Source organism: Bubalus bubalis, chromosome 12 (assembly GCF_019923935.1).
Source record: "Bubalus bubalis isolate 160015118507 breed Murrah chromosome 12, NDDB_SH_1, whole genome shotgun sequence".
Lineage (NCBI taxonomy): Eukaryota > Metazoa > Chordata > Mammalia > Artiodactyla > Bovidae > Bubalus > Bubalus bubalis.
This window is the reverse complement of record NC_059168.1, coordinates 1958416-1980458: the sequence shown is the minus strand read 5'-3', so window position 1 is coordinate 1980458 and position 22043 is coordinate 1958416. Positions and strand designations below refer to the sequence as shown.

The 22043-nt window shown below is 56.7% G+C and overlaps 1 protein-coding gene across 1 annotated transcript in view; it reads right to left on the bottom strand.

Annotated features, from left to right (window-relative positions):
- KCNIP3 (potassium voltage-gated channel interacting protein 3) overlaps window positions 1-15978 on the bottom strand; it is a 91779-nt gene extending 75801 nt beyond the window's left edge. The window contains exons 1-2 of the mRNA XM_006059844.3: window positions 15829-15978; window positions 578-743 (exon numbers count right to left, since the gene is read on the bottom strand). Of these exons, the coding sequence (XP_006059906.1) occupies window positions 578-743; window positions 15829-15912 (250 nt within the window). The 5' untranslated portion in view covers window positions 15913-15978. The remainder of the gene's footprint in view (window positions 1-577; window positions 744-15828) is intronic.
- Window positions 15979-22043: the final 6065 nt, after the last annotated feature.

Genomic DNA, 22043 nt, shown 5'->3' with positions numbered 1-22043 from the left:
CATGCCTGTGTGTGCCCACAAGTTTTAGTGGGTGTGTATAGGTGTGAGTGTGTGGTATGTGCACATGTGTGTGAGAGTACGGGGCTGCACGAAGTCCCTTCTGCATCATTTACTGCACCACGGACACCAAGTGCCCCAGCAAGAGCCAGGCTGCCGTTTGTGCTGCCAACGCCCGGAGTGCAGCCTGCCGTACACGGCCAGCCCTCGGGCTGTGCGGGCAGGACTGAGGAGGCCGAAGGCCTGGCCACCTCCTCACCAGGCCCCTGTAGGGGGGCATCAGCCCCTCTTTTCACCGAGGACTCAGGAAGAGTGTGATGCTAAAGGTCACCCAGCCGGCAAGGCTCTGAAACCCCTTTCCATCCTCCTGGCTGGGAGAACCCCAGTGAGGGCCCAACACTCCCCGCCTCCCTGGGCCCTGCCTTGAGCTCTGTGCCCTGAGGGGCACGGACACCAATGCACAGGGACAGGCATGAGTGAATAGAAGCCCCTCACTGCAGCGGTCCAGGCTGGGGTCCTCAGGTAGGTCTCTGAGCTCAGGACAGACACCCACCCTCTCCCCAGGGGGCCCAGCCCCTACCTGAGCCCTGCGGGGCCGCGCTGGACAGGATCCACTTGACTAGGCAGCACCGCATCAGGGCCTGCCGGGTGAGCCTCGGCCGCTGCCACTTCACACCCTCCTTCTTGCTCAGCGGAGTGCGCCCGGGCTCCCCCAGGAGGCTGCCGTCGGACACCTTCATCACCTCCTGCAACAGGAACAGGCAGAGAGATCGTGAGCCCTGGCTCACCAAGGGCACCTGCAGATCGTCCCCTCCAGATCCTCCTCCTCGAGGAGGTCCTTCACTCCACACAGGCCCTTACCTTCCGGGGGCGTGTGAGAGGAGCCCCCTGGCCCACTGGACGATTCCCGGGGCACCACTGCCCCCGGCATGGGTCACCTCCTGCCCCATCTCTCAACCCTCCCCCTCTCTCTCCAAGAAGCCTCTGTCCCTGCATGGCGAGGCCACCTTGCAAGCACAGTGTCCGCTGGTGATCCAAGCTGGAGGAGTGGGCTGAGAAGGATGTTCAAGGCCACTGTGGGGCTGGGCACCCTCTGCTCGCAGGCACGCTCCCTGCCAGCCTCGCTAGGCTGCTCTGTGAACACACACTCCCTCCACACAAGCCCTGCTCATGCTTTATGATCCAGCTAACAGGGATTCCCCAGATGGTCCAGTGGTCAAGAATCTGCCTTACAACGCAGGGGACATGGGTTGAGTCCATGGTGGGGAAACTAAGAACCCACATGCTACAGGGCAACTAAGCCCTCGGGCAGCAACTACTGAAGCCCGTCCGTGCCCTGGAGCGTGTCCTCTGCAACAAGAAGCCACCACAATGAGAACCCTACACGATGAGAGCACCACAGTTAGCGAGTATTCCCCACGCGCCACAACTAGAGAAAGCCCGCACGTAGCAATGAAGAGCTTGTGCAGCCCCCAATAATCATAAATAGATTAAATAAAAATGTGAATGTGTTAGTCGCTCATTCGTGTACTCTTTTCGACCCCATGGACTGCAGTCCACCAGGCTCCTCTGTCCATGAGATTCTCCAGACAAGCATACTGGAGTGGAGAGCCATTCCCTGCTCCAGGGGATCTTCCCCATACAGAGATTGAACCCAGGTCTCCTGCATCGCAGGCAGATTCTTTACAGACTGATCCACTAGGAAAGCCCAAGATAAAAATAAGTAAAACTTAAAAAAAAAGATCCAACCAGAAAGCCATCTCCTGCATGAAGCACCCTGGCCTCTAAAGCTGCGGGCGTTGGGACTGCCCTTGCATCTGCATCTCCACCACAGCATGGACTGTGCAGTGGTGACTTGCTGGAGGAACTCCCAGCTGAGGGCAGTGTCTGTGGGCTTCTCCACTGGACACCTGCTCTGGCACATGATGGGGCCCTTGGAAGGAGGGAGGTGAGGGTCCAGACTGGCTTATCAACCTCCCCAGGACCCCGACACAAGTCTGGATGTCAGTCAGAGATCCCAGTCCAAATCCCTCACTGACTAAGCCTGGAGAGGAGGGTAGATCCACACAGGGCCACACAGCAAAGTCGGGCCTCCTTGCTTCACTCCAGAGCCCTCAATATTTTTTGCGTTCATGCTCAGTCGCTCCGTCGTGTCCATCTCTTTACGACACAAAGGACTGTAGCCCGCCAGTCTCCTCTGTCCATGGGACTCTCCAGGCAAGCATACTGGAGTGGGTTGCAGTTTCCTGCTCCAGGGGATCTTTCTGACCCAGGGATCAAACCTGGGTCTCCTGCATTGGCAGGCAGATTCTTTACCACTGAGCTACCTGGGAAGCCCCTGATTATTATTATTATTATTATTACCTTGAGGCAAATAGAGGCTGCAGAAGGGCCTGACGACTTCCCCAGGAGAGGGCACGTGGATGGAACCCACTACTCTACACTGTGTAACCATCTGCAGAAACAACTCAGGCAATTGGCGGATGGAGTCTTGGAGCAGGGAGCTGTAGGTGAGTTGTTAAGATGCTGGGCTGTGAGCTCCACTGAGTGTGGGTCGGGAAAGGACAGCCAGCGGGCACAGTGGACCCCGGAGCTGCAAGACTTGTTTTCCTACATTGATAAGTGGAGCACTCTCACCTGGCCTGCCCTCCCGTAGCCCGTCATTGGCCCAGCATCCTCAGTGCCCAGGCAGGCAGCAGGGTGGCCCCTCTGGGCATCTGCTGAGTCTGACTCGTTGCCTTTGCATCATGCCCCCTGCTCAGGATGGCTGTGCCCCAGTTGTGCCTGTTGGGTCACGGCCCCAGGTCGCCCCCAGGTTCACTGTACCCAGTACCCGCGACCTGAGTTCCTCCTCCAGGGGGAGGAAGCAGCGCCCCCACGTGGGCCCTGGTTCTGAGTGGGTGGGCGGACTGGCCAGGATGATGGTGATGATATCCTTCCAGGGTCATGGGGTTTCACTACATTTACACGTGCTCAGTCACTCCAGTCGTGTCCATCTCTTTGCAACCCCAAGGACTGTAGCCTGCCGGGTTCCTCTGTCCATGGGACTCTCCAGGCAAGAATACTGTAGTGGGTTGCCATTTCCTCCTCCAGGGGATCTTCCAGACCCAGCGATCCCACCCATGTCTCCTGTGACTCCCACATCGCAGGCAGACATTTATATGGTCCTGAAAAGTATATGAATGTCTGAAACACATCACAAACAGATGTACATTCGGGCAAGTTCTGCAGACGCAGAGACTCCAGCACGGCCCCTGAGATGGGTGGGTTCTCGGGTACAAGGACCAGAAAAAGCACCCAGGTGGATGGTAACTGGAGAGGAATCAATGGTGGGGGACCCAGGCCATTCGCAGCCTCCCCGGGACAGACAGAGCCAGGCTTGGAAGACAGACCAGAGCAAAGAGCAGGCTGACGGACAGCCAGACCTCAGTCACGGACACCCAGGGGCCAGGACAAGGATGTCTGCTGCTGCTGGCACTTCCATCCAGGGACACTGGGCCTGGGGCCCCCCGCTGGTGCCACCACTCTGTGGGAGTCTTGGTTGAGTCACTGGCTCCTGGTTCAAGGTCAAGAGCAGAGGAGTCAGACTGTCCCAGCCCACGTCATATGTCTCCTCTCTGGCTGCAAGGAGAGCTGCGAAAGCAAGCTTCTGGCCTTTTGGGTTCTTGCCTGTCCTCTGGGTGGCTTTCCTAAACTTGAGGAATAAGAAAAACCCTACAAACGTCCCTGAAACTGTGGAGTCTGAGCAAACACTCAGGTGAGGAGAGGCTGGTGCGCTGCCTCCTGCGGGCTCTCGTTGGCTGGGGGAGCCCTCCAGGAGCTGAGCTGACTCATGGCCCCACCAGGGCGGTCTGTATTTGGGGCTGGGCGGTGGGCCTCCTGGTTAGCTTTCGATGAAGCAGCTGTCTAGACCCGGCAACACCCAACCGCTTATCCTGACTTTCGCGATCTATCCAGCCAGGTCCCAGCTGCCCGTCCCCCCCGTGGCTATTGCCCCCACAGGCCGCCCCTCCAACACACACACTCAGCAGCCCCTCCACGCTCTTCCCATCTCCCAGGCTTAGCCTGGCCTGCTGTCGGGGGTGGTCAGTGGTGTGCAGAGCTACAGCCGGACTGGGCTCACCATCCCAACAGGGCAGAAAGGGGGTTTGGTGGGGGTGGCCAGAGGCCCCAGGTGCCAGGGATGCTGAGGGAGGCGCCCTACACACTAACACACACATACACACACACACTCGTGCACAGGCCCTGCTCAGGCTGACAGAGACCTTCTCCATTATTAATGATCTTATTCGGGAGAGAAAAGGCCTCAATGAATCAGGTCTTTATTTCAGCCCAGGAGGCAGGTGGGGGACGATGGGCAGCTGGCCCTTCATGATTTCATGAATTCTTTGCTGAACGCTCTGTACGTGGGCTGAGTGGAGAAGGTCAGAGGGGAAACCCAAGAGGGGCTCAGAGCCTGGGCAGGAGCTGTTTGTCGGTGCCCCCGCCTCAGGACAGCACTGGGTGGCTGGCACGGGTGGCCCTCACGGAGCCCGGGGCTAGTCCTGGGGACTCTGTCTTGCAGTCAGGCCTGGGCTGATGTGCTGAGATCCTGAGCAGGTGACCTGGGGTTCTGTCCTACCGAGATGGGGGCCGTGCTGGGAGGGCCCACAGGGCAGGGCCGAGAACCCCACTCCTGCACTTCTGGGCCTTAAGGGCACCTCATTGTTATGACAAGTATAGGAGGTTGGCAGCACCTGCCCATTTTAAAGATGAGCAAACAAAGTCTCCCAGGTGGCTTCCCAGGTGGCTCAGTGGGTAAAGAATCCGCCTGCAATGCAGGAGACACAGGTTGGATCTCTGGGTCAGGAAGATCCCCTAGAGGATCCCCTAGAGGCAACCCACTCCAGTATTCTTGCCTGGAGAATCCCATGGACAGAGGAGCCTGGCAGGCTACAGACCCTAGGCTTGTAAAGACAGGACTGCGCGACTAAGCACAGAAGCACAAACTAAGCCTCAGATGCCTGGGGGCACGCCAGGGCCACACTGTACTCGTGGCCTCCTGGTTCCAGCTTTCAGGGGGTCTCAGCCATGGGCGGTGCTGCGCAGCTTTCTGAGGCCTTGGAAGTGGGGGACGCCTAAGCCCCCCTCCCCCCTGCACACTTGCACACTCCCCCTCCCCCTGCATACTCCCCCCTCCCCCTGCACACTCCCCTCCCCCTGCACATCCCTCTCCCTCCCCTTGCACACCCCTCTCCCTCTCCCTGCACGCCCCTCTCCCTCCCCTGCACACTCCCCGTCCCCCTGCACACTCCCCTCCCCCTGCACACCCCTCTCCCTCCCCTGCACACTCCCCCTCCCCCTGCACACTCCCCTCCCCTGCACACCCCTCTCCCTCCCCTGCACACTCCCCCTCCCCCTGCACACTCCCCTCCCCCTGCACATCCCTCCCCCTCCCCTGCACAATTCCCTCCCCCTGAACACTCCCCCTCCTGTACACTTCTCCACACCTCTACCTGCATTTCCTCCCCCCTCACCTGCACAATTCCTCCCCCCTCCCCCTGCACACTGCCCTCCCCAACTTGCACACTCCCCTCTCCCCTGCACACTCCCCTCCCCCACCTGTACACTCCCCTCTCCCCTGCACACTCCCCCTCCCCCTGTACACTTCTCTGCACCTTTCCCTGCAATCCCTCCCCCCTCACTTGCACACTCCTCCTGGACATTCAAGATGGACTGCTTCTCCCTGTCAGGCCTCACTCAGATCAGGTGCTGGGAGACCCCCACCTCCTCACCCACACCAGTACCTGCTGTGATCCCCAGCACAGCTGGCTGTTGAACTAACCCTGTTTATTTGTTTACCTGGGTGCATTTCTGTCTCTTTCTCCTGGAATGTTGGCTCCTAGAGCCAGCCCTGGCCTCCTGTGTGAACTGCTCTTCCCCATCACAGAGCCTGACACCCAAAAGACCCTCACTTCCAAAACCCAGCAGTAAAAGAACAAAGCCTCTAGCTGGCAGATGGGCAGAAGACTAGCACAGACATGTCACCAAGGAAGACAGACAGGTGGCACGAAGCCCATGAAAAGATGCTCCACATCATGAGCCTCCAGGGAGAAGCAAACAAAACCATAAGGAGATATCATACTATCGGAAAGGCCACAATTTCAAAAGGTCACAAAGGATATAATTCTATTTATGTAACACTTCAAAGTGGCAACAATTTAGAAATGGAACAGGCTAGTGGGACAGGGTTAAGGACGGGGGAAAGGTGGGAGAGGGGAGGTGGGTGTGGCTATGAAAGGTCAACACGAGGCCTTGAGGTGATGGGACTGTCACGTGTGTTGACTGCAGGGATGGAAACACGAACACACACATATGATACTGCGTGTTTGTGTGTTTAAGTGTGGAGGACTAAACACACACGAGCGCGTGTAAAACTGGGTGACGGGTCCTCGGGATCTGTTTCAGTTCTTTTTAAAATATTTATTTATTTGGCTATGGCAGGTCTTGGTTTCAGGAACACAGGATCTTTTTGATTTGCTGCAGCATGGGGTCTCTAGTTCCCTGAGCAGAGGCCAGTCCCAGGCCCCCTGCATTGGGAGCTCGGAGTCTTAGCCACTGGACCACCAGGAAATCCCCTCTGTTTTTCTTACAACTGCAAGTGAGTCTCCAATGGTCTCAATGAAGTTTCCATTAAAAAAAAAACAAAACTTTCATACATACAAAAAAAGAGAATATTTTAAAAATACACACACACACAAAACCCTCAATAAATATCCTAAAATGCCTGACTGAAAGCCCCCTGAAGCTCTCGCCATAATTCGCTGAGGCTTTCTCCCCTCCTGCTCTTATCTGATGGATTTTAACAAGGATGGAACCATCCTTTCATCCTCCATGGCCCTCAGGGGGGGAATGGCCAGAGCTGGGTGGCAGAGACCAGTGAAGCCAGAAGATCTGGGTCCTGAGGTCACACAGCGTCCCCAGCAGTGAGCATTCCGAGCCAGGTCCCAGAAGTGGCCCTAGGCTGGCCCGAGACCTGCAGCCTCCTCCGAGGCTGACAAGGTACCTTCAGGGTAAGCGCTGAGACATTTCCGGCCACTCAGCCCACACTTGCAGCTCCTGCCCTCCAGGGGAGTCCAGGGGCAGGTGTCAGCTTCCCTTCTTCCAAGTCCCAGGTCTAGGAGGAGTTGGGGGAGCAGGGGGTGTACAGAAAGGGAAGGCTGGGGAGGCCTCTGCTTTCCAGCAGGCACTGTGTTGGGTGCTTGGAGAGGTGCCATGTTTAACGCCCACATCCCTCTTTCAGGGTTCCTTAGGCCCTCCGGCAAATCACCCAGCTGGAGCACAAATCCTGAAATAGGTTTTTCTGATACCCTCTCACCAAGATTGCCATGTTCCCATCTGGTGTGTTCTCTGTTGCCCAAGGCCAAGGAGCCAGCCCCGCTCGTTCACATCCAGGTGTGTTCACTGCGGGGCTTTGGCTGGAGGTCATTGGCTCCAGGGCATTTCCCAGGTGGCTCAGGGGCAAAGAATCTGCCTCCAATGCAGGAGACAGGGGTTCAATCCCTGGGTTGGGAAGATCCCCTGGGGGAGGCCATGGTAACCCACTCTAGAATTCTTGCCTGGAGAATCCCATGGACAGAGGAGACTGGCGGGCTACAGTCCATGGGGTCACAAAGAGTCGGACACGACTGAAGGGACTTGGCGCACACACGCATTGGCTCCAGGAAGGGAACGCCTGGGAGAACCTCCTGTCTGGGAGAGGGGATGACTTAGACCAGCGGTCCTCAGCCCCTCTGGCACCAGGGACGGGTCTCGTGGAAGACAATTCTTCCGTGGACTGGAGGGGGATGGTTTGAGGATGACTCAAGAGCATCACATTTACTGTGCACTCTCTTTCTATTGTTATGATGCCAGCTCCACCTCAAATCATCAGGTATTAGATCCCAGAAGCTGGGGACCCTGGCTGAGACTCTGGGTGCCCGAAGCATCCCTCTAGCTTCAGCTCAGAGCCTCAGCAGGCAAGAGTGGGAGGGAGGAGTGTCGGGGGGGCCGCTAGAACTCAGGGCTCTTGTTTGTTTTGGGGGTGTTGTTATGGTTACCTCTTCACCTGCTACCAGCTCTCCTTTTACAAGAATGATCTACTGATTCCCTTTTAACTGAATTTATGGAAATTTAAAACATGAGTTAATTTAAAGAAAAATAAACTATAGCACAGGTTGTAGCAGGCAAGATAAAATCGGTGAAGGAATACAAACAGCTAGAAAACTTGCAGTCTGAGGGCTCCCTCGCTCAGCTCAGCTCAGAGAACTGAGTCCTCTGGGACTGGGCGTCCCACGCCTCAGCCACGCGCTGAACGTGGCTACTGAATGTTTGAAATGAGACTAGTCCAAATGAAGACGTGCCGTTAATGCAAATACACACTGGATTTCAAATTCTTCTTAGTAGGATAATAGCTTATTAACAATTTTTATATTGAGCACACACTGAAATAATATTTACATTGGATTAAATAGAATATATTATTTAAAATTTTTCTTTTTTAATTTACTTTCTTTAATGTGTCTGCCTGACCATTTAAAGTGACACTTGTGCCTTGCAATACACTTCTTTTAAAAAAATAATATTTATTTTTGGCTGTGTTGGGCCTCAGTTGTGTCATGAGACCTCCATTGCAGCACGCGGGCTTCTGTCTGGTTGAGGTGCACAGGCTCAGCTGCCCCGTGGCTTACGGGACCTTAGTGCCCCGACTAGGGGTCAAACTCGAGTCCCCTGCACTGGCAGGTGCATCCTTAGCCACTGGACCACGAGGGAAGTGCCATGAAATTCATGTCTACTGGCGGACACCTTCTAGACCTTCCAGCTGTGGGGCTGCGGGCAGCTTGCTGCTACCAGGGCACACCTGACCCCCAGCTCCTCTCTCCCACCCAAGTCCAGACGAGGGCCCGTCAGAGTTGCTTCAGAAAGGTGGTCTGGTGGAGCGTGGAGGGCAACTGGGGCACAATGAGGCCACAGGCCAGCTTGGGATCTGCCCAGGTTGAGGGGAAAATGGTAGAGCATGGAGCCAGATGCCCACAGTGGGACAGGTGGGGGCATATTAGTGTGGTGGGTATTTAGGTTCTGCCATAGATGTGGGCAGCAACAGAAGGGTCAAGGTGACTCCTCAGTAACTTTGACATCAACACCATGGAGATGGTACAGGAAGAATACCCCCCATGCCTTCCAGCTCCCCGCAAAGGCAGTCCAGACGCTCCATAAGAACACTCCATTCTCAATCACCATCTGAGAGTTTTCACCATGCCACAGAAAGAGGCCAGAGCATTTTAAACAAACCACTGGGACCGCAACTGGGACATTCTACCTTGTGGCTCCACAGGCCCCCAAAAAGGCCAGCAGCCCAGCGGGCACTGCCCCATGCCCAGTGGGCACAGCTCCATCCTGTGGAGGCCCGTCTGGTCAGGCCGTTAGGGACACACCTTTGAGCAACTGGCTCAGTCTTTGGGGTTCTTGTCACCTGGGCTCCAGAAAACCCCCAAAGAGCATCTCAGAGAAGGCTTGGCAGAGGTGACCTGTGGGCACATAGGTGGCAGCCTTTGGGGTGAAAACATCCAGGCTCCTTTCCCTAGAGGTAAAGTGATTGAGTTCATGCATATGCAGAAGGCACGGCTAGCTTCTCCCAAATGTTTACAGGCGTTTGTGCATGAGAAACAGCACGAACAACTTCCTAAGGGCCTCCAGGACCCACTGGCCTCTAATTCAGAAGACACACCTAGCTGGGGGGGGACGGAAGACTTTCGGGGGGCGGGGGAGGGAAGATTTCCAGCAGAATGATATTTCAGTCAAGTATGGTGGGAAGAGGTCTGTGGTCAACCAGACAGGGACTTGAAACCTGGGCCCTTTTCTCCTGGCTGGGAGACCTTGGATGAAGTTCTTGACCACTCTGAGACCCATTGTGTGTGTGTGTGTGTGTGTGTGTGTGTTCAGTCGCTTCAGTCATGTCCGACTCTTTGTGACTCTATGGACGTAGCCCACTGGGCTCCTCTGTCCATGGGATTTTCCCATGCAATGATACTTGTGTGCGTTGCCATTCCCTCCTTGAAAAGATCTTCCCAATCCAGGGATCGAACCCATGTTAACTGTGTCTCCTGCATTGCAGGCGGATTCTTTCCACTGAGCCATGGGGGACGACCCAAGCCTCAGTTTGCTTATCTATAAAGTGGGTATAATTCACAGGACTATGGGGGAGGTTAAATAAGGTGACGCGCCCCACCCCCAGCAGGAGTGATCAGCACTATTCTTCACCCTCCTGGTGCTGTGTGAGGGTCTGGCTGCCCCATGCAAGGGGCAGGGCCCAGCCCATGGCCCAGTGACATCAGCAGGGCCACCCAACTCACTCTGCTCAGCTGGCTGCACATCAGAATCACTTGGGAAGTCTCCCCACCTCTGCCTTCCCCGGGGGCTGCATTATTGATTCAGTGGGGCCTGCACCACTCTATTTTTATAAAGCTCGACAGTCAATCTGAAAGTGCAGCCAAGGTTTTTAGAGTGCTTATTCCACCAGATAGGAAATTCTGGGCCTTATCTGTGGGAAGAAGGGGTCTCGCATTCACACTCTCCCTTTCTCCCAGCGGGGGTTGGGAGGGGGGCTGTCCCGAACCCAGAGCCTGGACTGGCAGGGACGTGCAGGCTCCAGGTGTGGGGCTGCCCGGCACCCTGACCCTGTCCATGGGGACTGCTGCAGGCAGGCTCGTGAGCGCCCACTCGTCTTCGCTCGCTCTATTTCCATCACTGGGGACAGATGGCAGGAAGTGGCAGTGGGCGTCGAGTCATGCAGGCCCTGAGGATTTGGGATGGGAAGGCTTCGCAGGAGGAGCGGGGAGCGCTTGGTTTTCCTCCCACCCCTGGGCATCAATAGATGCCAGCCAGGCAGCCTGCCTCCCGGATGGGAGGGGAGGTGAGACTGTCGTGAGCCCCTGCAGAACTCACACGTGCACACAGGCACGCATACACACGCACACACACATGCCTGGGTGCTGCTCCCCTCAGAACACTGGCACCGAGGCGGGGGCCGCTGGGGTGTCACTGCCCTGCTTCTGGTGCTGCCACATCCGCCAGCCCACCATCTCCTCACCTGCCCGTTGCTGCCCAGGCAATGAAGGCTTCTCACCAACCCGGGGGTGGACTTGAGCCGCTCACAGATCGCACTATCCCGTTGGGGTGCCCTTCACAGGCTCGACTCAGTAACCCCAAAACGACAACACTGATACTCGCACTATTTACAGAGCTCTCTCTATGCACGGGTGTGGGGCGCGGGGTTGGTGGAGGATCTTATTTACCAAGGAGGAAAACGAGGAGCCGGTGGAACAGAGAAGCTAACCAACTTGTCTGAGGACACACAGCTAAGGCATGAGGGGCCTGCAACTGAGCCCAGAGGCACAGCCGTGTTACTTCCGCAGCTACGTTCGGGCTTGGCTGGCCCGTCAATTCCAAATGCTGGGGGTGGGCTCTGTGACGGGCCAGGGGGCATACACGTATGTAGGGGCAGGGTGATCTGCACTATGGCCCCCCAGCCCCCACGGCTCAGCACAGGGCCCAACCTCAGGTGAGGGCCCGGCAGAGGCGATGAGCATATCTGCGGCCCAGGGAGGGGATGGACGCTGCCCACGCTCACAGTGTCACTTGGGCAGAGCTGGGGTGAGTACTTGGCGCTCTGGAGTCACTGCCCAGAGGGCCCATCTTGAGACAAGATCTTTTTTTAATAGCTGCACAGCGTGGCATGTGGACTCTTAGTTCCCTTACCAAGGATAGAACCCATGTGTGCAAAGTGGCTTCAGTCCTGTCTGACTCTTTGTGACGCTGTGGACTGTAGCCCACCAGGCTCCTCTGTCCATGGGATTCTCCAGGCAAGAATACTGGAGTGGGTTGTCATGCCCTCCTCCAGGGGATCTTCCAGACCCAGGGATTGAACCCACGTCTCTTGCATCTCCTGATCAGGGATCGAACCTGAGCCCCCTGCAATGGAAGTTCAGAGTCTTAACCACTGGACCACCAGCGAAGTGCTGAGAGAGAATCTTAACACAAGGCCAGGGTGGACTGGGCACAGCAGCAGCAGCAGCAGCAGGTCTCGGATTTATCCCTTGCCTGCCTCGAAAGGCATGTGCTGGGGGGCCAGGAGGGCAGGGGGCGGCCAAAGAGGTAGAGGTGAGGCCGGGAAAGACCAGCATTGCTCTGCCTGGCTGAGCCTGGCGCGGGTGTGGGCCGCCTGCTGGAGGGGAGTGCTGGGCAGAGACCTCAGGCAACAGATCAGAGTCGGGCCAGCTGGGGAGCTGGGACAGGCCCTTTCAGCCGTCCTTCTCAGGTCAGCTCAGCTAACCCCACACCCACCCCTCGCTCCGGTGCCTGCGGGTCCCCTTGGCTTGTCCCCATCACGTGGATGCTCTGTGACGCTCCGGGATGTGGGCTGATCACAGCTGACAGATGCACCTGCCTGTTCCAGAGAAACATCAGTCAGCTGGAGCTGCGGGAGGGGCCGCACAGTGACTCGCTCCACACTGCACCCTCCTTCGCGCTCGGTCTCCTTCCGGCCGGGGCTGCAGGACCAGCAAAGGGAGGCGCGCCAAGTGCTTTCCCTTCTCTTTTCTTTGCCTTGGAAACCAGGGTCTCCCCTCTTCCTCACAGAGGCCACATTCAGGGCTGTGCAGATGCTCCTGGGAGGGGGATGGGGTGGGAGAGCAGATGGCCCCCCAGCCGCAGCTGGCAAAGCAGCTCCCATGCTTGCCGCAGATTTGGATAAGAAAAGGGCCCCTAGTGTCAAAACACTGGGGCCCTATCCTTTGGACCCCCCAGAAAAGGGGATGTGGCTGGCTCAAGGTCACACAAATAATCCGGGAGGCATGGTTGGGGTGGGGTCTGACCCGACTGTACTCACTAAAGTATTCGGAGGGTGCAATAGGCCACAACTCCATGGGACCAGCCCCCAACTGGAGTGGGGCATCTCCTATAACCAGCTGCCTGGTTATAGGCACACTCCTCTCTCCCTGTAGCCTTCTCCCATGACATCCCCATCCATCCCCACCCACAAGCCATAGGGAACTGAGCTTTGGAGTAAGACAGAGCAGGGTTCAAATTCCCACTGTAACACTTTGTAGCTTGCAATCTAGGGTGGGCCTTAGTTTCCTCATCTGTAAAGTGGGTACAATACCAAGCACTACCTGGGGGCCCGCGTGGGGGTCCAGAGAGATAATCCAGGTGCAGAGCCTGTTGGAAAGACCCTGGAGGGAGAAGCGGCCACTTCAGGGCTCTGCCCTTCGGCCCTGGCCTTGTCCCAGAGAACAGCCAGGACCACTTTACTTGCCGTTCAATTCAGGGATGTGATTACTATACTTGGAAATAAGGGAAACAATTAGGGACCGCCTCCCACAAACTCCCTGCAAGAAGGCAGGAACCTGGGCAGGTAGAGGGTCCCAGTGGACATGCCGGGCCATGAAGACAGCTCTCCCTGAAGACCCAGGAGCAGAGCAAGGGTTCTGCTTGCTCCTTTTTCCTAAGATCTCAGGGAGTTCAAGTCCCGGCCCTGTGCTGGGCGAGCTGCACACCCACCCCTGCCACCCTCAACCCCAAGCCTCATGTCTACAGAAGGGGAAGTGGCAGGGCCCACCCTCCCAGGACTTTGTGAGGACCCACAGATGACAGTGACAGGCGCTGAGGACGGATGGGTCAGGCCACCTCCCAGCCTGCGCTCCGAACTGTCGCCCCTATTGCCACTACCCGTGGTGGCGGTTTAGTCGCTAAGTCGTGTCTGATTCTTGTGACCCCACAAGAATGTAGGGGTATGTAGCCCCTCAGACTCCTCGTCCATGGGATTCTCCAGGCAAGAATTGTCATTTTCCTTCTCCAGGGAATCTTCCTGACCCAGGGATCACACACGCGTCTCCTGCATTACAAGCAGATTCTTTACCACTGAGAGGAAGCTGATTTTTCATAATCTCCCTGCTGACCTTGGTGACAGGTGATCACTGTCCCTGCCTGGCCCACAGCTGGAGGTGTGGGGCCCGCTCCAGTCTCCAGCCAGGCCAGCGGTAGGAAGAGCATTGGCAGGCATGGTGGACCCACTGGGGCCTGGCTGTGAGAGAGGGCAGGGGCCAGTGTGGGGTCACGATAACCAAGGGAAGGGCCAGATGCACGTGGAGGACTAGAGCCACTCACCACACTCATCTGGCAGGGACAGGGCGTGACCTCCTGGCAGGTAGGAGCCAGTGGGGGAAAGGCAAGAGAAGGGGGATTGTCGGGTGGCTGGTGGACACAGCAGGCTGAATGCACACCTGCACGCAGCCTGACTCAGTTGAGAGCCCCACCTCTGCAGGTTCGGCAACCTGGCCAACCTCGGGCACAGCCACGGGGTGTGGCTGTGCGTTGCAGGCTCAGACTGATGCCCAAGGATGCACATGACCTGTGATGGCTGAGGCACATGTACGGTGAGCACTCAGTGTGTGAGCCTGTGACAAGGCCCTATGTTTCTCTACTCCTGCCCTGTCTGCCTGGAGGTGGCGGGGAGAAAAACACCTTTTCAACACGCCCTGCCGGCGTGCTCGAAGGGTCTCACGTCAGCACCTCTGCCGATCCTCCTGACACCACTGAGAGATGGAGCAGACAGTGCGGGGGGCGGGGGGTGGCCTGGGGTCAGGGGCAGGGTGGCCTGGAGCCAGCAGCCACAAGCCCACTCTGGACTGCTTGTCCTCACGAGTGACAGAGAGGTAGGAATCCATCTCGGGGGGAAGGGCATGGAGCTGGGGGGGAGACTGGCACACACCAACCCAATATCCACTCTTCCTTACTCACAAAGCCCTGATTTTATTAGAGGGTTGTTGTTTTTTTTGGCCCTTCCTTTTTTCTACTTCCTGCAGCCTGTGTGTGTTGGCTGGAACTCCAGCAGCCATTTTGGACGTGAAGGTAACCTCTCGAATGGAAGCCAGTGAGACAGATGGAGCCTGAGTCCTTGCTGAGACAGATGGCCCTTAGTCCCTGTGGATCATAGGGTGCCAGCCCTCTATTGCCTCCCTCTGGACTCTGTGTGAGAAATGAAAGCAAATGTGTTCAAACCACTGTTATTCGGGTTGTTCTGTTACAAGCAGCCAAATCTAATCCTGGTGTTTCTTCTTCCATCCAAAGCAAGACTGTCCCAGACGTGTGGGGAGGTGGCAAAGCATCAGCAGATTTTCTGAGTGTTCACTGTCTTCTGGGAGGGGGGAGCTTGTTTTCCTTTTCCTCATTATTCTGCATTAATTATTCTTCATCCTTCCCAACTCCTTGACACCATCTCTTGAACTCTACTCCAGGCATTTCCCTTGCTTTCTCTCTCTCTCCAGCCTCCCAGCAGCCCCATAGCGGGAACTAACCACATGTGTCCTTGTCAGGGGTCCTCTAGCCCTTCAGGAAGTGGATATTCATTAATTACCTGGATAATTAAACGATGCACTCATTGCCCAGCCTTCAAAGGTGAGACACCCCCTCCCAGCATCCAGCCTTTCCCCAGCACTAATGAGTCGGAGGCTTGGGGTCAGCACTCTGGCACTTGCCCCAGGGACTTAACTGAACCACATGGCTGACCCCAAGCTACTCCTCTGTCCAGCTTCTGTTCCACAAACACCTAAAGCCTTTGCCGTCTGAAGGGGGCCCCAGGAGTCTAGCCTCCCAGGCAGGACACCCCAACACTTACTTTTTCCATAGCGACCCTACGGGGGACAGCAGGGAATGGGGTCAAACAAAGAGGCACAGCAAGGCTCCCTGGTCCAGGGTAAACCCCCGAAGCCCCCAGGCCCCAGCCCTGGGCGAGCGCCCAGCCCCGCCAGAGCCTACCTTCGCCCGCTGCATCCTGGACAACCGAGAAAACTGTTGCCGGCTTCCCCTCCGCGCAGCCGGCCGAGCGGGCAGCTGCCTCATGCTTGCCGGGGCCCAGACGCAATTGTTGCTGGCGGCTCCCGCCCGCCCCCTGCCCACCCTCCCCGCCAGCGCTGCCACCCTAGGCTCCGCCCCTTCTGCTGTGTCAATCCGTGCTCAGCCGCCCTCCGCGTGCACCTCTCTCCTTCGCGCTCTCTCTCATCTTTCCCGTCCCTCTCACGGTCTCCCTGCCCCACTCTCTCTGTGTAACCTGCTCTCCCTCTGGGTCGCCCCTGTCACCCGGGGTCTCTGTCTTTGCCCACTTCCATCCCATCTGTCTCTTTCTCTAACACACTCTCTGCTCCCTAACCTTGGAAGGGGGAAGCTTGGGGGTTGTGGAGAGAGCCCCGCGTTCCTGCCGGAGAGGGAAGGACAGCAGGGCAGCACGGAGAGCCTCCCAGAGCATTTTCCGGAACAGGCCAGCTCCTTCCCTCCTGGCTGCGCCCTCCCTCATGCTACCAGCCCTTATGGACAACGGGTGGAGTGACCCCAACCCCTGCCTATGACCTTGGGCCTTTACAGTCAAGCTGGGCTTTGGAGAGGGTCTCTCTGGTCTCCCTCCAGCAGCCCTGAAGGCGACTTCTGGGCACCGGCATCCGGAGCATGCTCCTAGTGATGACATAGCTCTGGGTGCTGGGCCCTCAAGGGCCCCAGCGATGGGGAGACACCACCCAGAGATGGTGACGGCTGCCAAGGCCGCATCATGCAGGTCACAGGCCAGGGGCCTTCAACCTGCTTCACCTGTGCCCCCCTCACCTGTCTCCTTTCACCCCACGTGGGGACTTGCCATGGGGGGAGCTCTCCCCAAACTTGAACTCCTTATACTCTCCAGGGAGCCCAGCATCTCTCCCTGCTGTCTGTGTCTGAGGTTGGGACCACATCAGGGCAGCTGAGGGACCTGGCCAGACTTTCCCGGGGCAGACGTGGAGGAAAGGGGTGAGGGTCCCTGGACATCCTGGGGAGGGAGTCTCCTTCCCGCCCCTCAGGAGGGCAGTCTCCCGGCATTTGCTCAGCCCCCAGGGAAAGCACCCAGGAGCCAGGTGCCCAAAACCTCAGCCAAGTTTCCCCTTTCTGCACCCCAGGAAGGAGCCAGCCTGTGCCACTGGTTCCCATGGAAACAGAGCCCTGAGCCACCCCCTCCTCTGCGTGCACTTGCACACCCTTCTCCATTTGTGTGTGTTTGCGCCAGCCAATCAGCTCCAACTTTCAGGTCCTGGGAGGAAGAAAAGTCTGGAGCAGTTGACCCACCGAGGGAGGAGGAGTTTGGACTGCCTGGGCCTCACACTGGGCAGGGACTCAGCGGACCCTGGAGCTGACCACAGCAGCAGAGGAGCGTGCAAGCCCCCTGCAGCTGTCAGGTCAGGGCAGAGGCTGAGCTCGAGAGCCTGGAGACCTGGTAATCTCAGCTCTGAGCTATCCGGCATCCCGCCCCGCCCCCTGCCCGAGCAGGTTGGGTCCTCACAGTGGCCTCGGCAGGGAAGCGTCATTATCTCTGTGGATGATGAGAGTGAGACCCAGAAAAGGTAAAGGATTTGCCCCAAGTCACTCAGTTGTGTCTGACTCTTTGCGACCCCATGGACTGTAGCCCACCAGCTCCTCTGTCCATGGGATTCTCCAGGCAAGAATACTGGAGTGGGTTGTCATATCTTCCTCCAGGGGATCTTCCCGACCCAGGGATCAAACCCACGTCTCTTATGTCTCCTACATTGGCAGGTGCGTTCTTTACCACTGGCGCCACTGGGACCTAGAAAGTGAGAAAGCTGGTACACAAAGCCCATTACTTTCATCCCTAAGGGACATACATGGCTAAGACCCTGCGAACCTCCCATGCTGCATACATCAGCTTGGGAATTTGCCAGTCACGCTGTCCAAGACAGACCTGGCCATAATTATGGCCTAGTCAGCATGAGGCAGGACCAGAGAAGGCCCCCATCCCCGCTCCTGGTTTGGGATGAGGGCTGAACTTCCATTACCAGATATGCTTTCTTCTGAATTCACAAGTTAATGAGCTTCAAGGAGCTCATCTTACGAAAAAACCCAAATGAGCTTTTTGAGCCAACCCAATACAACAAAAGAGGGCAGCTGCCCACACGCCCCACTCCCCCACCAGTCCTCTAGCACCTTGGGCCTGGAGAATCTCCACCCATAGCTGCTACCAAGGGTGTGCCCCTCATTAAACACACATGGTGTTGGCCTGCATGATGTGTGCCCCCCATCTCTTTTTTCCCCAGCACCCACAGGGGTTTTTCCAGAGCACTCTGAGCTGGTCCTGCCCAGGCCTGTGGGAGATGCAGGAAAGAGAAAGGTTAGGAGAGTGTGGAGGTCAAGGACACCCCGGAGCAGAGCTCCCCACATGGGCCTCAGCAAGCCTAGCAGTGGTGTGGACTCATAGGTGGCGGCTAACTCTCCTTGTGAATGTCTGAGAGTTTCTGGAGATTCTTTGGCAGTGCCGCTGCTGCTAAGTCGCTCCAGTCATGTCCGACTCTGAGCGACCCCATAGACGGCAGCCCACCAGGCTCCGCCATCCCTGGGATTCTCCAGGCAAGAACACTGGAGTGGGTTGCCATTTCCTTCTCCAATGCATGAAAGTGAAAAGTGAACGTGAAGTCACTCAGTCGTGTCCAACTCTTAGCGACCCCATGGACTGCAGCCCACCAGGCTCCTCCGTCCATGGGATTTTCCAGGCAAGAGTACTGGAGTGGGGTGCCATTGCCTTTTTCATTTGGCAGTGCATCAGACCCAAAAAAGGTTAAGGAAAACTGCAGAAGGGCCTCACTTTGTCAGCCACAATCCTCAGCTTCATGGGTCTCAGCTGTGCTTTCCCTCGTGCTGGGGGGTGATGAGACCCAGGAGAGGGGAGTTTGGAAGTGGGAAGAAATGGACCATTTCAAGCCTGGAAGAAGGTTGAGTAGCTTGCATTTGAGAGGAGGCAGTGGCAAGCCATCTGAGCCAGCTGGGGGCCTCACTCTAATCCCATCTTGGTGAGGGCTCACACTGACCTACCCACAAGCCTTGGGGGTCTTCTGGACCTTCCTCAATTGTTGCAAACAATCCCCTCCACTTCCAGACCCAAGGCAGATTATGCCCGCAAAGCCCATTACTTTCATCCCTAAGACCTCGGTTTGATCCCTGGATCAAGAAGATCCCTTGGAGAAGGAAATGGCAACCCAATGCAGTATTCTTGCCTAGAGAATTCCATGGACAGAGGAGCCTGGCGGGCTACAGTCCGTGGGGCTGCAAAGAACTGGACATGACTGAGCAACAATACTTTCTTTCCAGATCCAACTTCAAACCCTTCTTCCTTGGTACCCCAAACTTGGCTTCATGGAGTCCCCACTCTGTATCTTTTTTCCAGATTCCTTTGAGCCCTGGTTCTGCTTACTCCTGGCTGAGGGGCACAGGAGACAGACAGTACAGTTTCAGGGTTTAGGTCCTTGCTCCACCAAGAGCCCCTACCTGTGAGGAAAGCCTCTCTGGGAGGTGGTGGGTCTCCCCAGGCAGGTGGAGGCACCTCCCCACAGGAGTTCAACAGAAGTCTGTTGCCCTCAAGCAGTGTTTCCCTGAAGGCCACAGCACTCAGTTGTCCCATCAGTCGGCACAGCTGTGCCATTGTCTTACTTGGCTTTATTTGTCTCTCACTGCCTGGATACCTCTTCCGCTGCCCGTCTTTCCAGGGCTGGATGGAAGCCCTGGCAGACCTGAGATGATGCCTGGTAGGGAGATACAGGGGTTCACTTCATCTCACCAGACTGTCCCAGCTCCGGTCCAGGCCTCAGCCAAGGCCAGCCGTCCTGGTGCATAGCCGAGGACTCCGCCCAGCTCCAGGGGCAGGGCGCGGCTCCCCAGTGGATCCTTCCTGGGTGGTGCTCTGGGTTTGGCGAAGGTCAAAGGACAGAAGCTATATGCCTCCTTCCTGGCCATCCCTGGGCACCCCCGCACCTTCCCCCTGATGTAATGTGGTCCTCCCACCTTCCCCCCGTACGTCATGTGAACCTCAGGGGGGCCAAGGAGACTCCACATCCCCAGGCAGATCCATCTGCCCTCTGCTGGGGCCTGTGCACACTCCAGGCAGCCTCCACGCTGAGCCCCCCCTCACATGGGGCCCTCGTCTGGCTCACCAGCCTCTCCTCGGCTCTGTGAGCAAAGCAGCCAGCTTGTCTCTTGCTCTCTAGACCTTGAGGTGGGGCTGGGGCATCAGCTGGGTTCCTCAAACCGCAGGGGATCCTGGAAAGCCCTGAAGACAGTCTTAAAAAAAAAAAAATTATCTTTGGCTGTGCCGGGTCTTCGTTGCTGCACAGGCGTTCTCTAATTGTGGCGAGCAGGGGCCACTCTAGTTGCAGACAGGCTTCTCATTGCGGTGGCTTCTCTTGCTGTGGAGCATGGGCTCTAGACATTCAGGCTTCAGTAGCTGCGGCTCGAAGGCTTGGTGGTGGTGATGCACAGGCTTAGTTAATCCTCGGCTTGTGAAATCTTCCAAGACCAGGGATCGAACCAGTCTCCTGCACTGGCAGGAGGATTCTTATCCACTGAGCCCTGAAGGTTTTCTTTAAGGCCCCTTTCTTCTGGCTTGATGTGAAGGAAGGGTTCCCCCCGTTGTGTTCAGCTCACCACCTCCTAAACTCCCCCTCAACCTCAAAGCCTGACTCCTAGGTACCCCTAGTGTGGGGAGGGCTCAGGCTATTGAAATTCTGCATCACTGCTGGGCAAAGGTTGGGGCCGGGTGGGGTTATCTCTGCCTACAGCCCACCTTCCCCTCGCTGGGTACTGCAGTGCTGTGTTTGTAAGAGGGCTGACAACTCGTCTTACAGTTAACAACTGCTCCAGGAGCGGCACATCCCGGACGTGCAGGAAGGATTAGGGGCCACAGAGAAGGGGCTTCATGCCAGTAGCGTGGTATCATCTGAATTACAGAGCCACCATTATCAATGTGTCTTTGGGGTAAGTTCTGTCCTTTCTAATCAGCCCACATCCAGTCTGTGCCTTAGTTTTCTCAACCATAAACAGGTGACAATAAGTGTCTAGCGTGGTTAGTACAGGGCTTCCCTGGTGGCTCACAGTAGTAAAGAACCCGCCTGCCGATGCAGAAGACTTGGGGTCGATCCCTGGGTTGGAAAGATCCCCTGAAGAAAGAAATGGCAACCCACTCCAGTATTCTTGCCTGGGAAATCCCATGAACCCAAGAGCATTAGCCTGTTAACAAACAATGCTGTGATAGTTTCGGGTGGAGAGTGAAGGGACTCAGCCATACCTACACATGTATCCATTCTCTCCCAAACTCCCCTCCCATGCAGGTTGCCGCATAAATTGAGCGGAGTTCCTTGTGCTGTATATTAGGTCCTTGTTGGTTACCGATTTTAAATATAGCAGTGTGTACATGCCCATCCCAAACTATCTTTACCCCATTCTTCGCCCCCGGTTCTCTAAGTCTGTGTTTCTGTTTTGTAAGTAAGCTCCTTTGTATCCGAGATGAAATAGTTAGCGAGCATCACCGACTCAATGGACATGAATTTGAGCAAACTCCCAGGGACAGTGGAGGACAGAGGAGCCTGGTGTGCTACGGTCCATGGGGCTGCAAAGAGTCCGACACAGCTTAGTGACTTAACAACAACAATCTCTTAGTAAGTCCATGAGAAATGCTTAGCACACTTCCTCATTTATACTCAGAGCCCAATAACTGAAACTGTTTGTCCCCTCAGGTAGCCTGAGCGGGCCTCTGGCCATCTGACTTCTTTGCACACCTGGAGCCAACGGAACTACCCTGGCCAGCCCGCCTGGGACCTGGCCCATGTGGCACTTCTCTGGCAGAATCCGCCACCTGTGGCTCACGGCCTTCGCTCTGGGGTGGCCAGGCTGGCAGAACTCCCAGGGCCTCCCATCTGTCATCTCTCCTGTCACAGGGACAACAAGGACACGTGGCTCACATCTCCTTGGAGACGGGCCTCCCTCCCACCCACCCACAGGGGACGTGGGCTGGCGGAGTGCCCAGGAAGAAACCTCCGGGGCCACCAGGGTCAGGACATCTGAATCCAAGTCCTGGCGGGACTTCAGCTTATGGGTCCTTGACGCAGCCACAGGGTTTCTCAGAGCTTCACCTGCTCAACCATGAAACAGGATGACACTCTTCCCACTTTGGG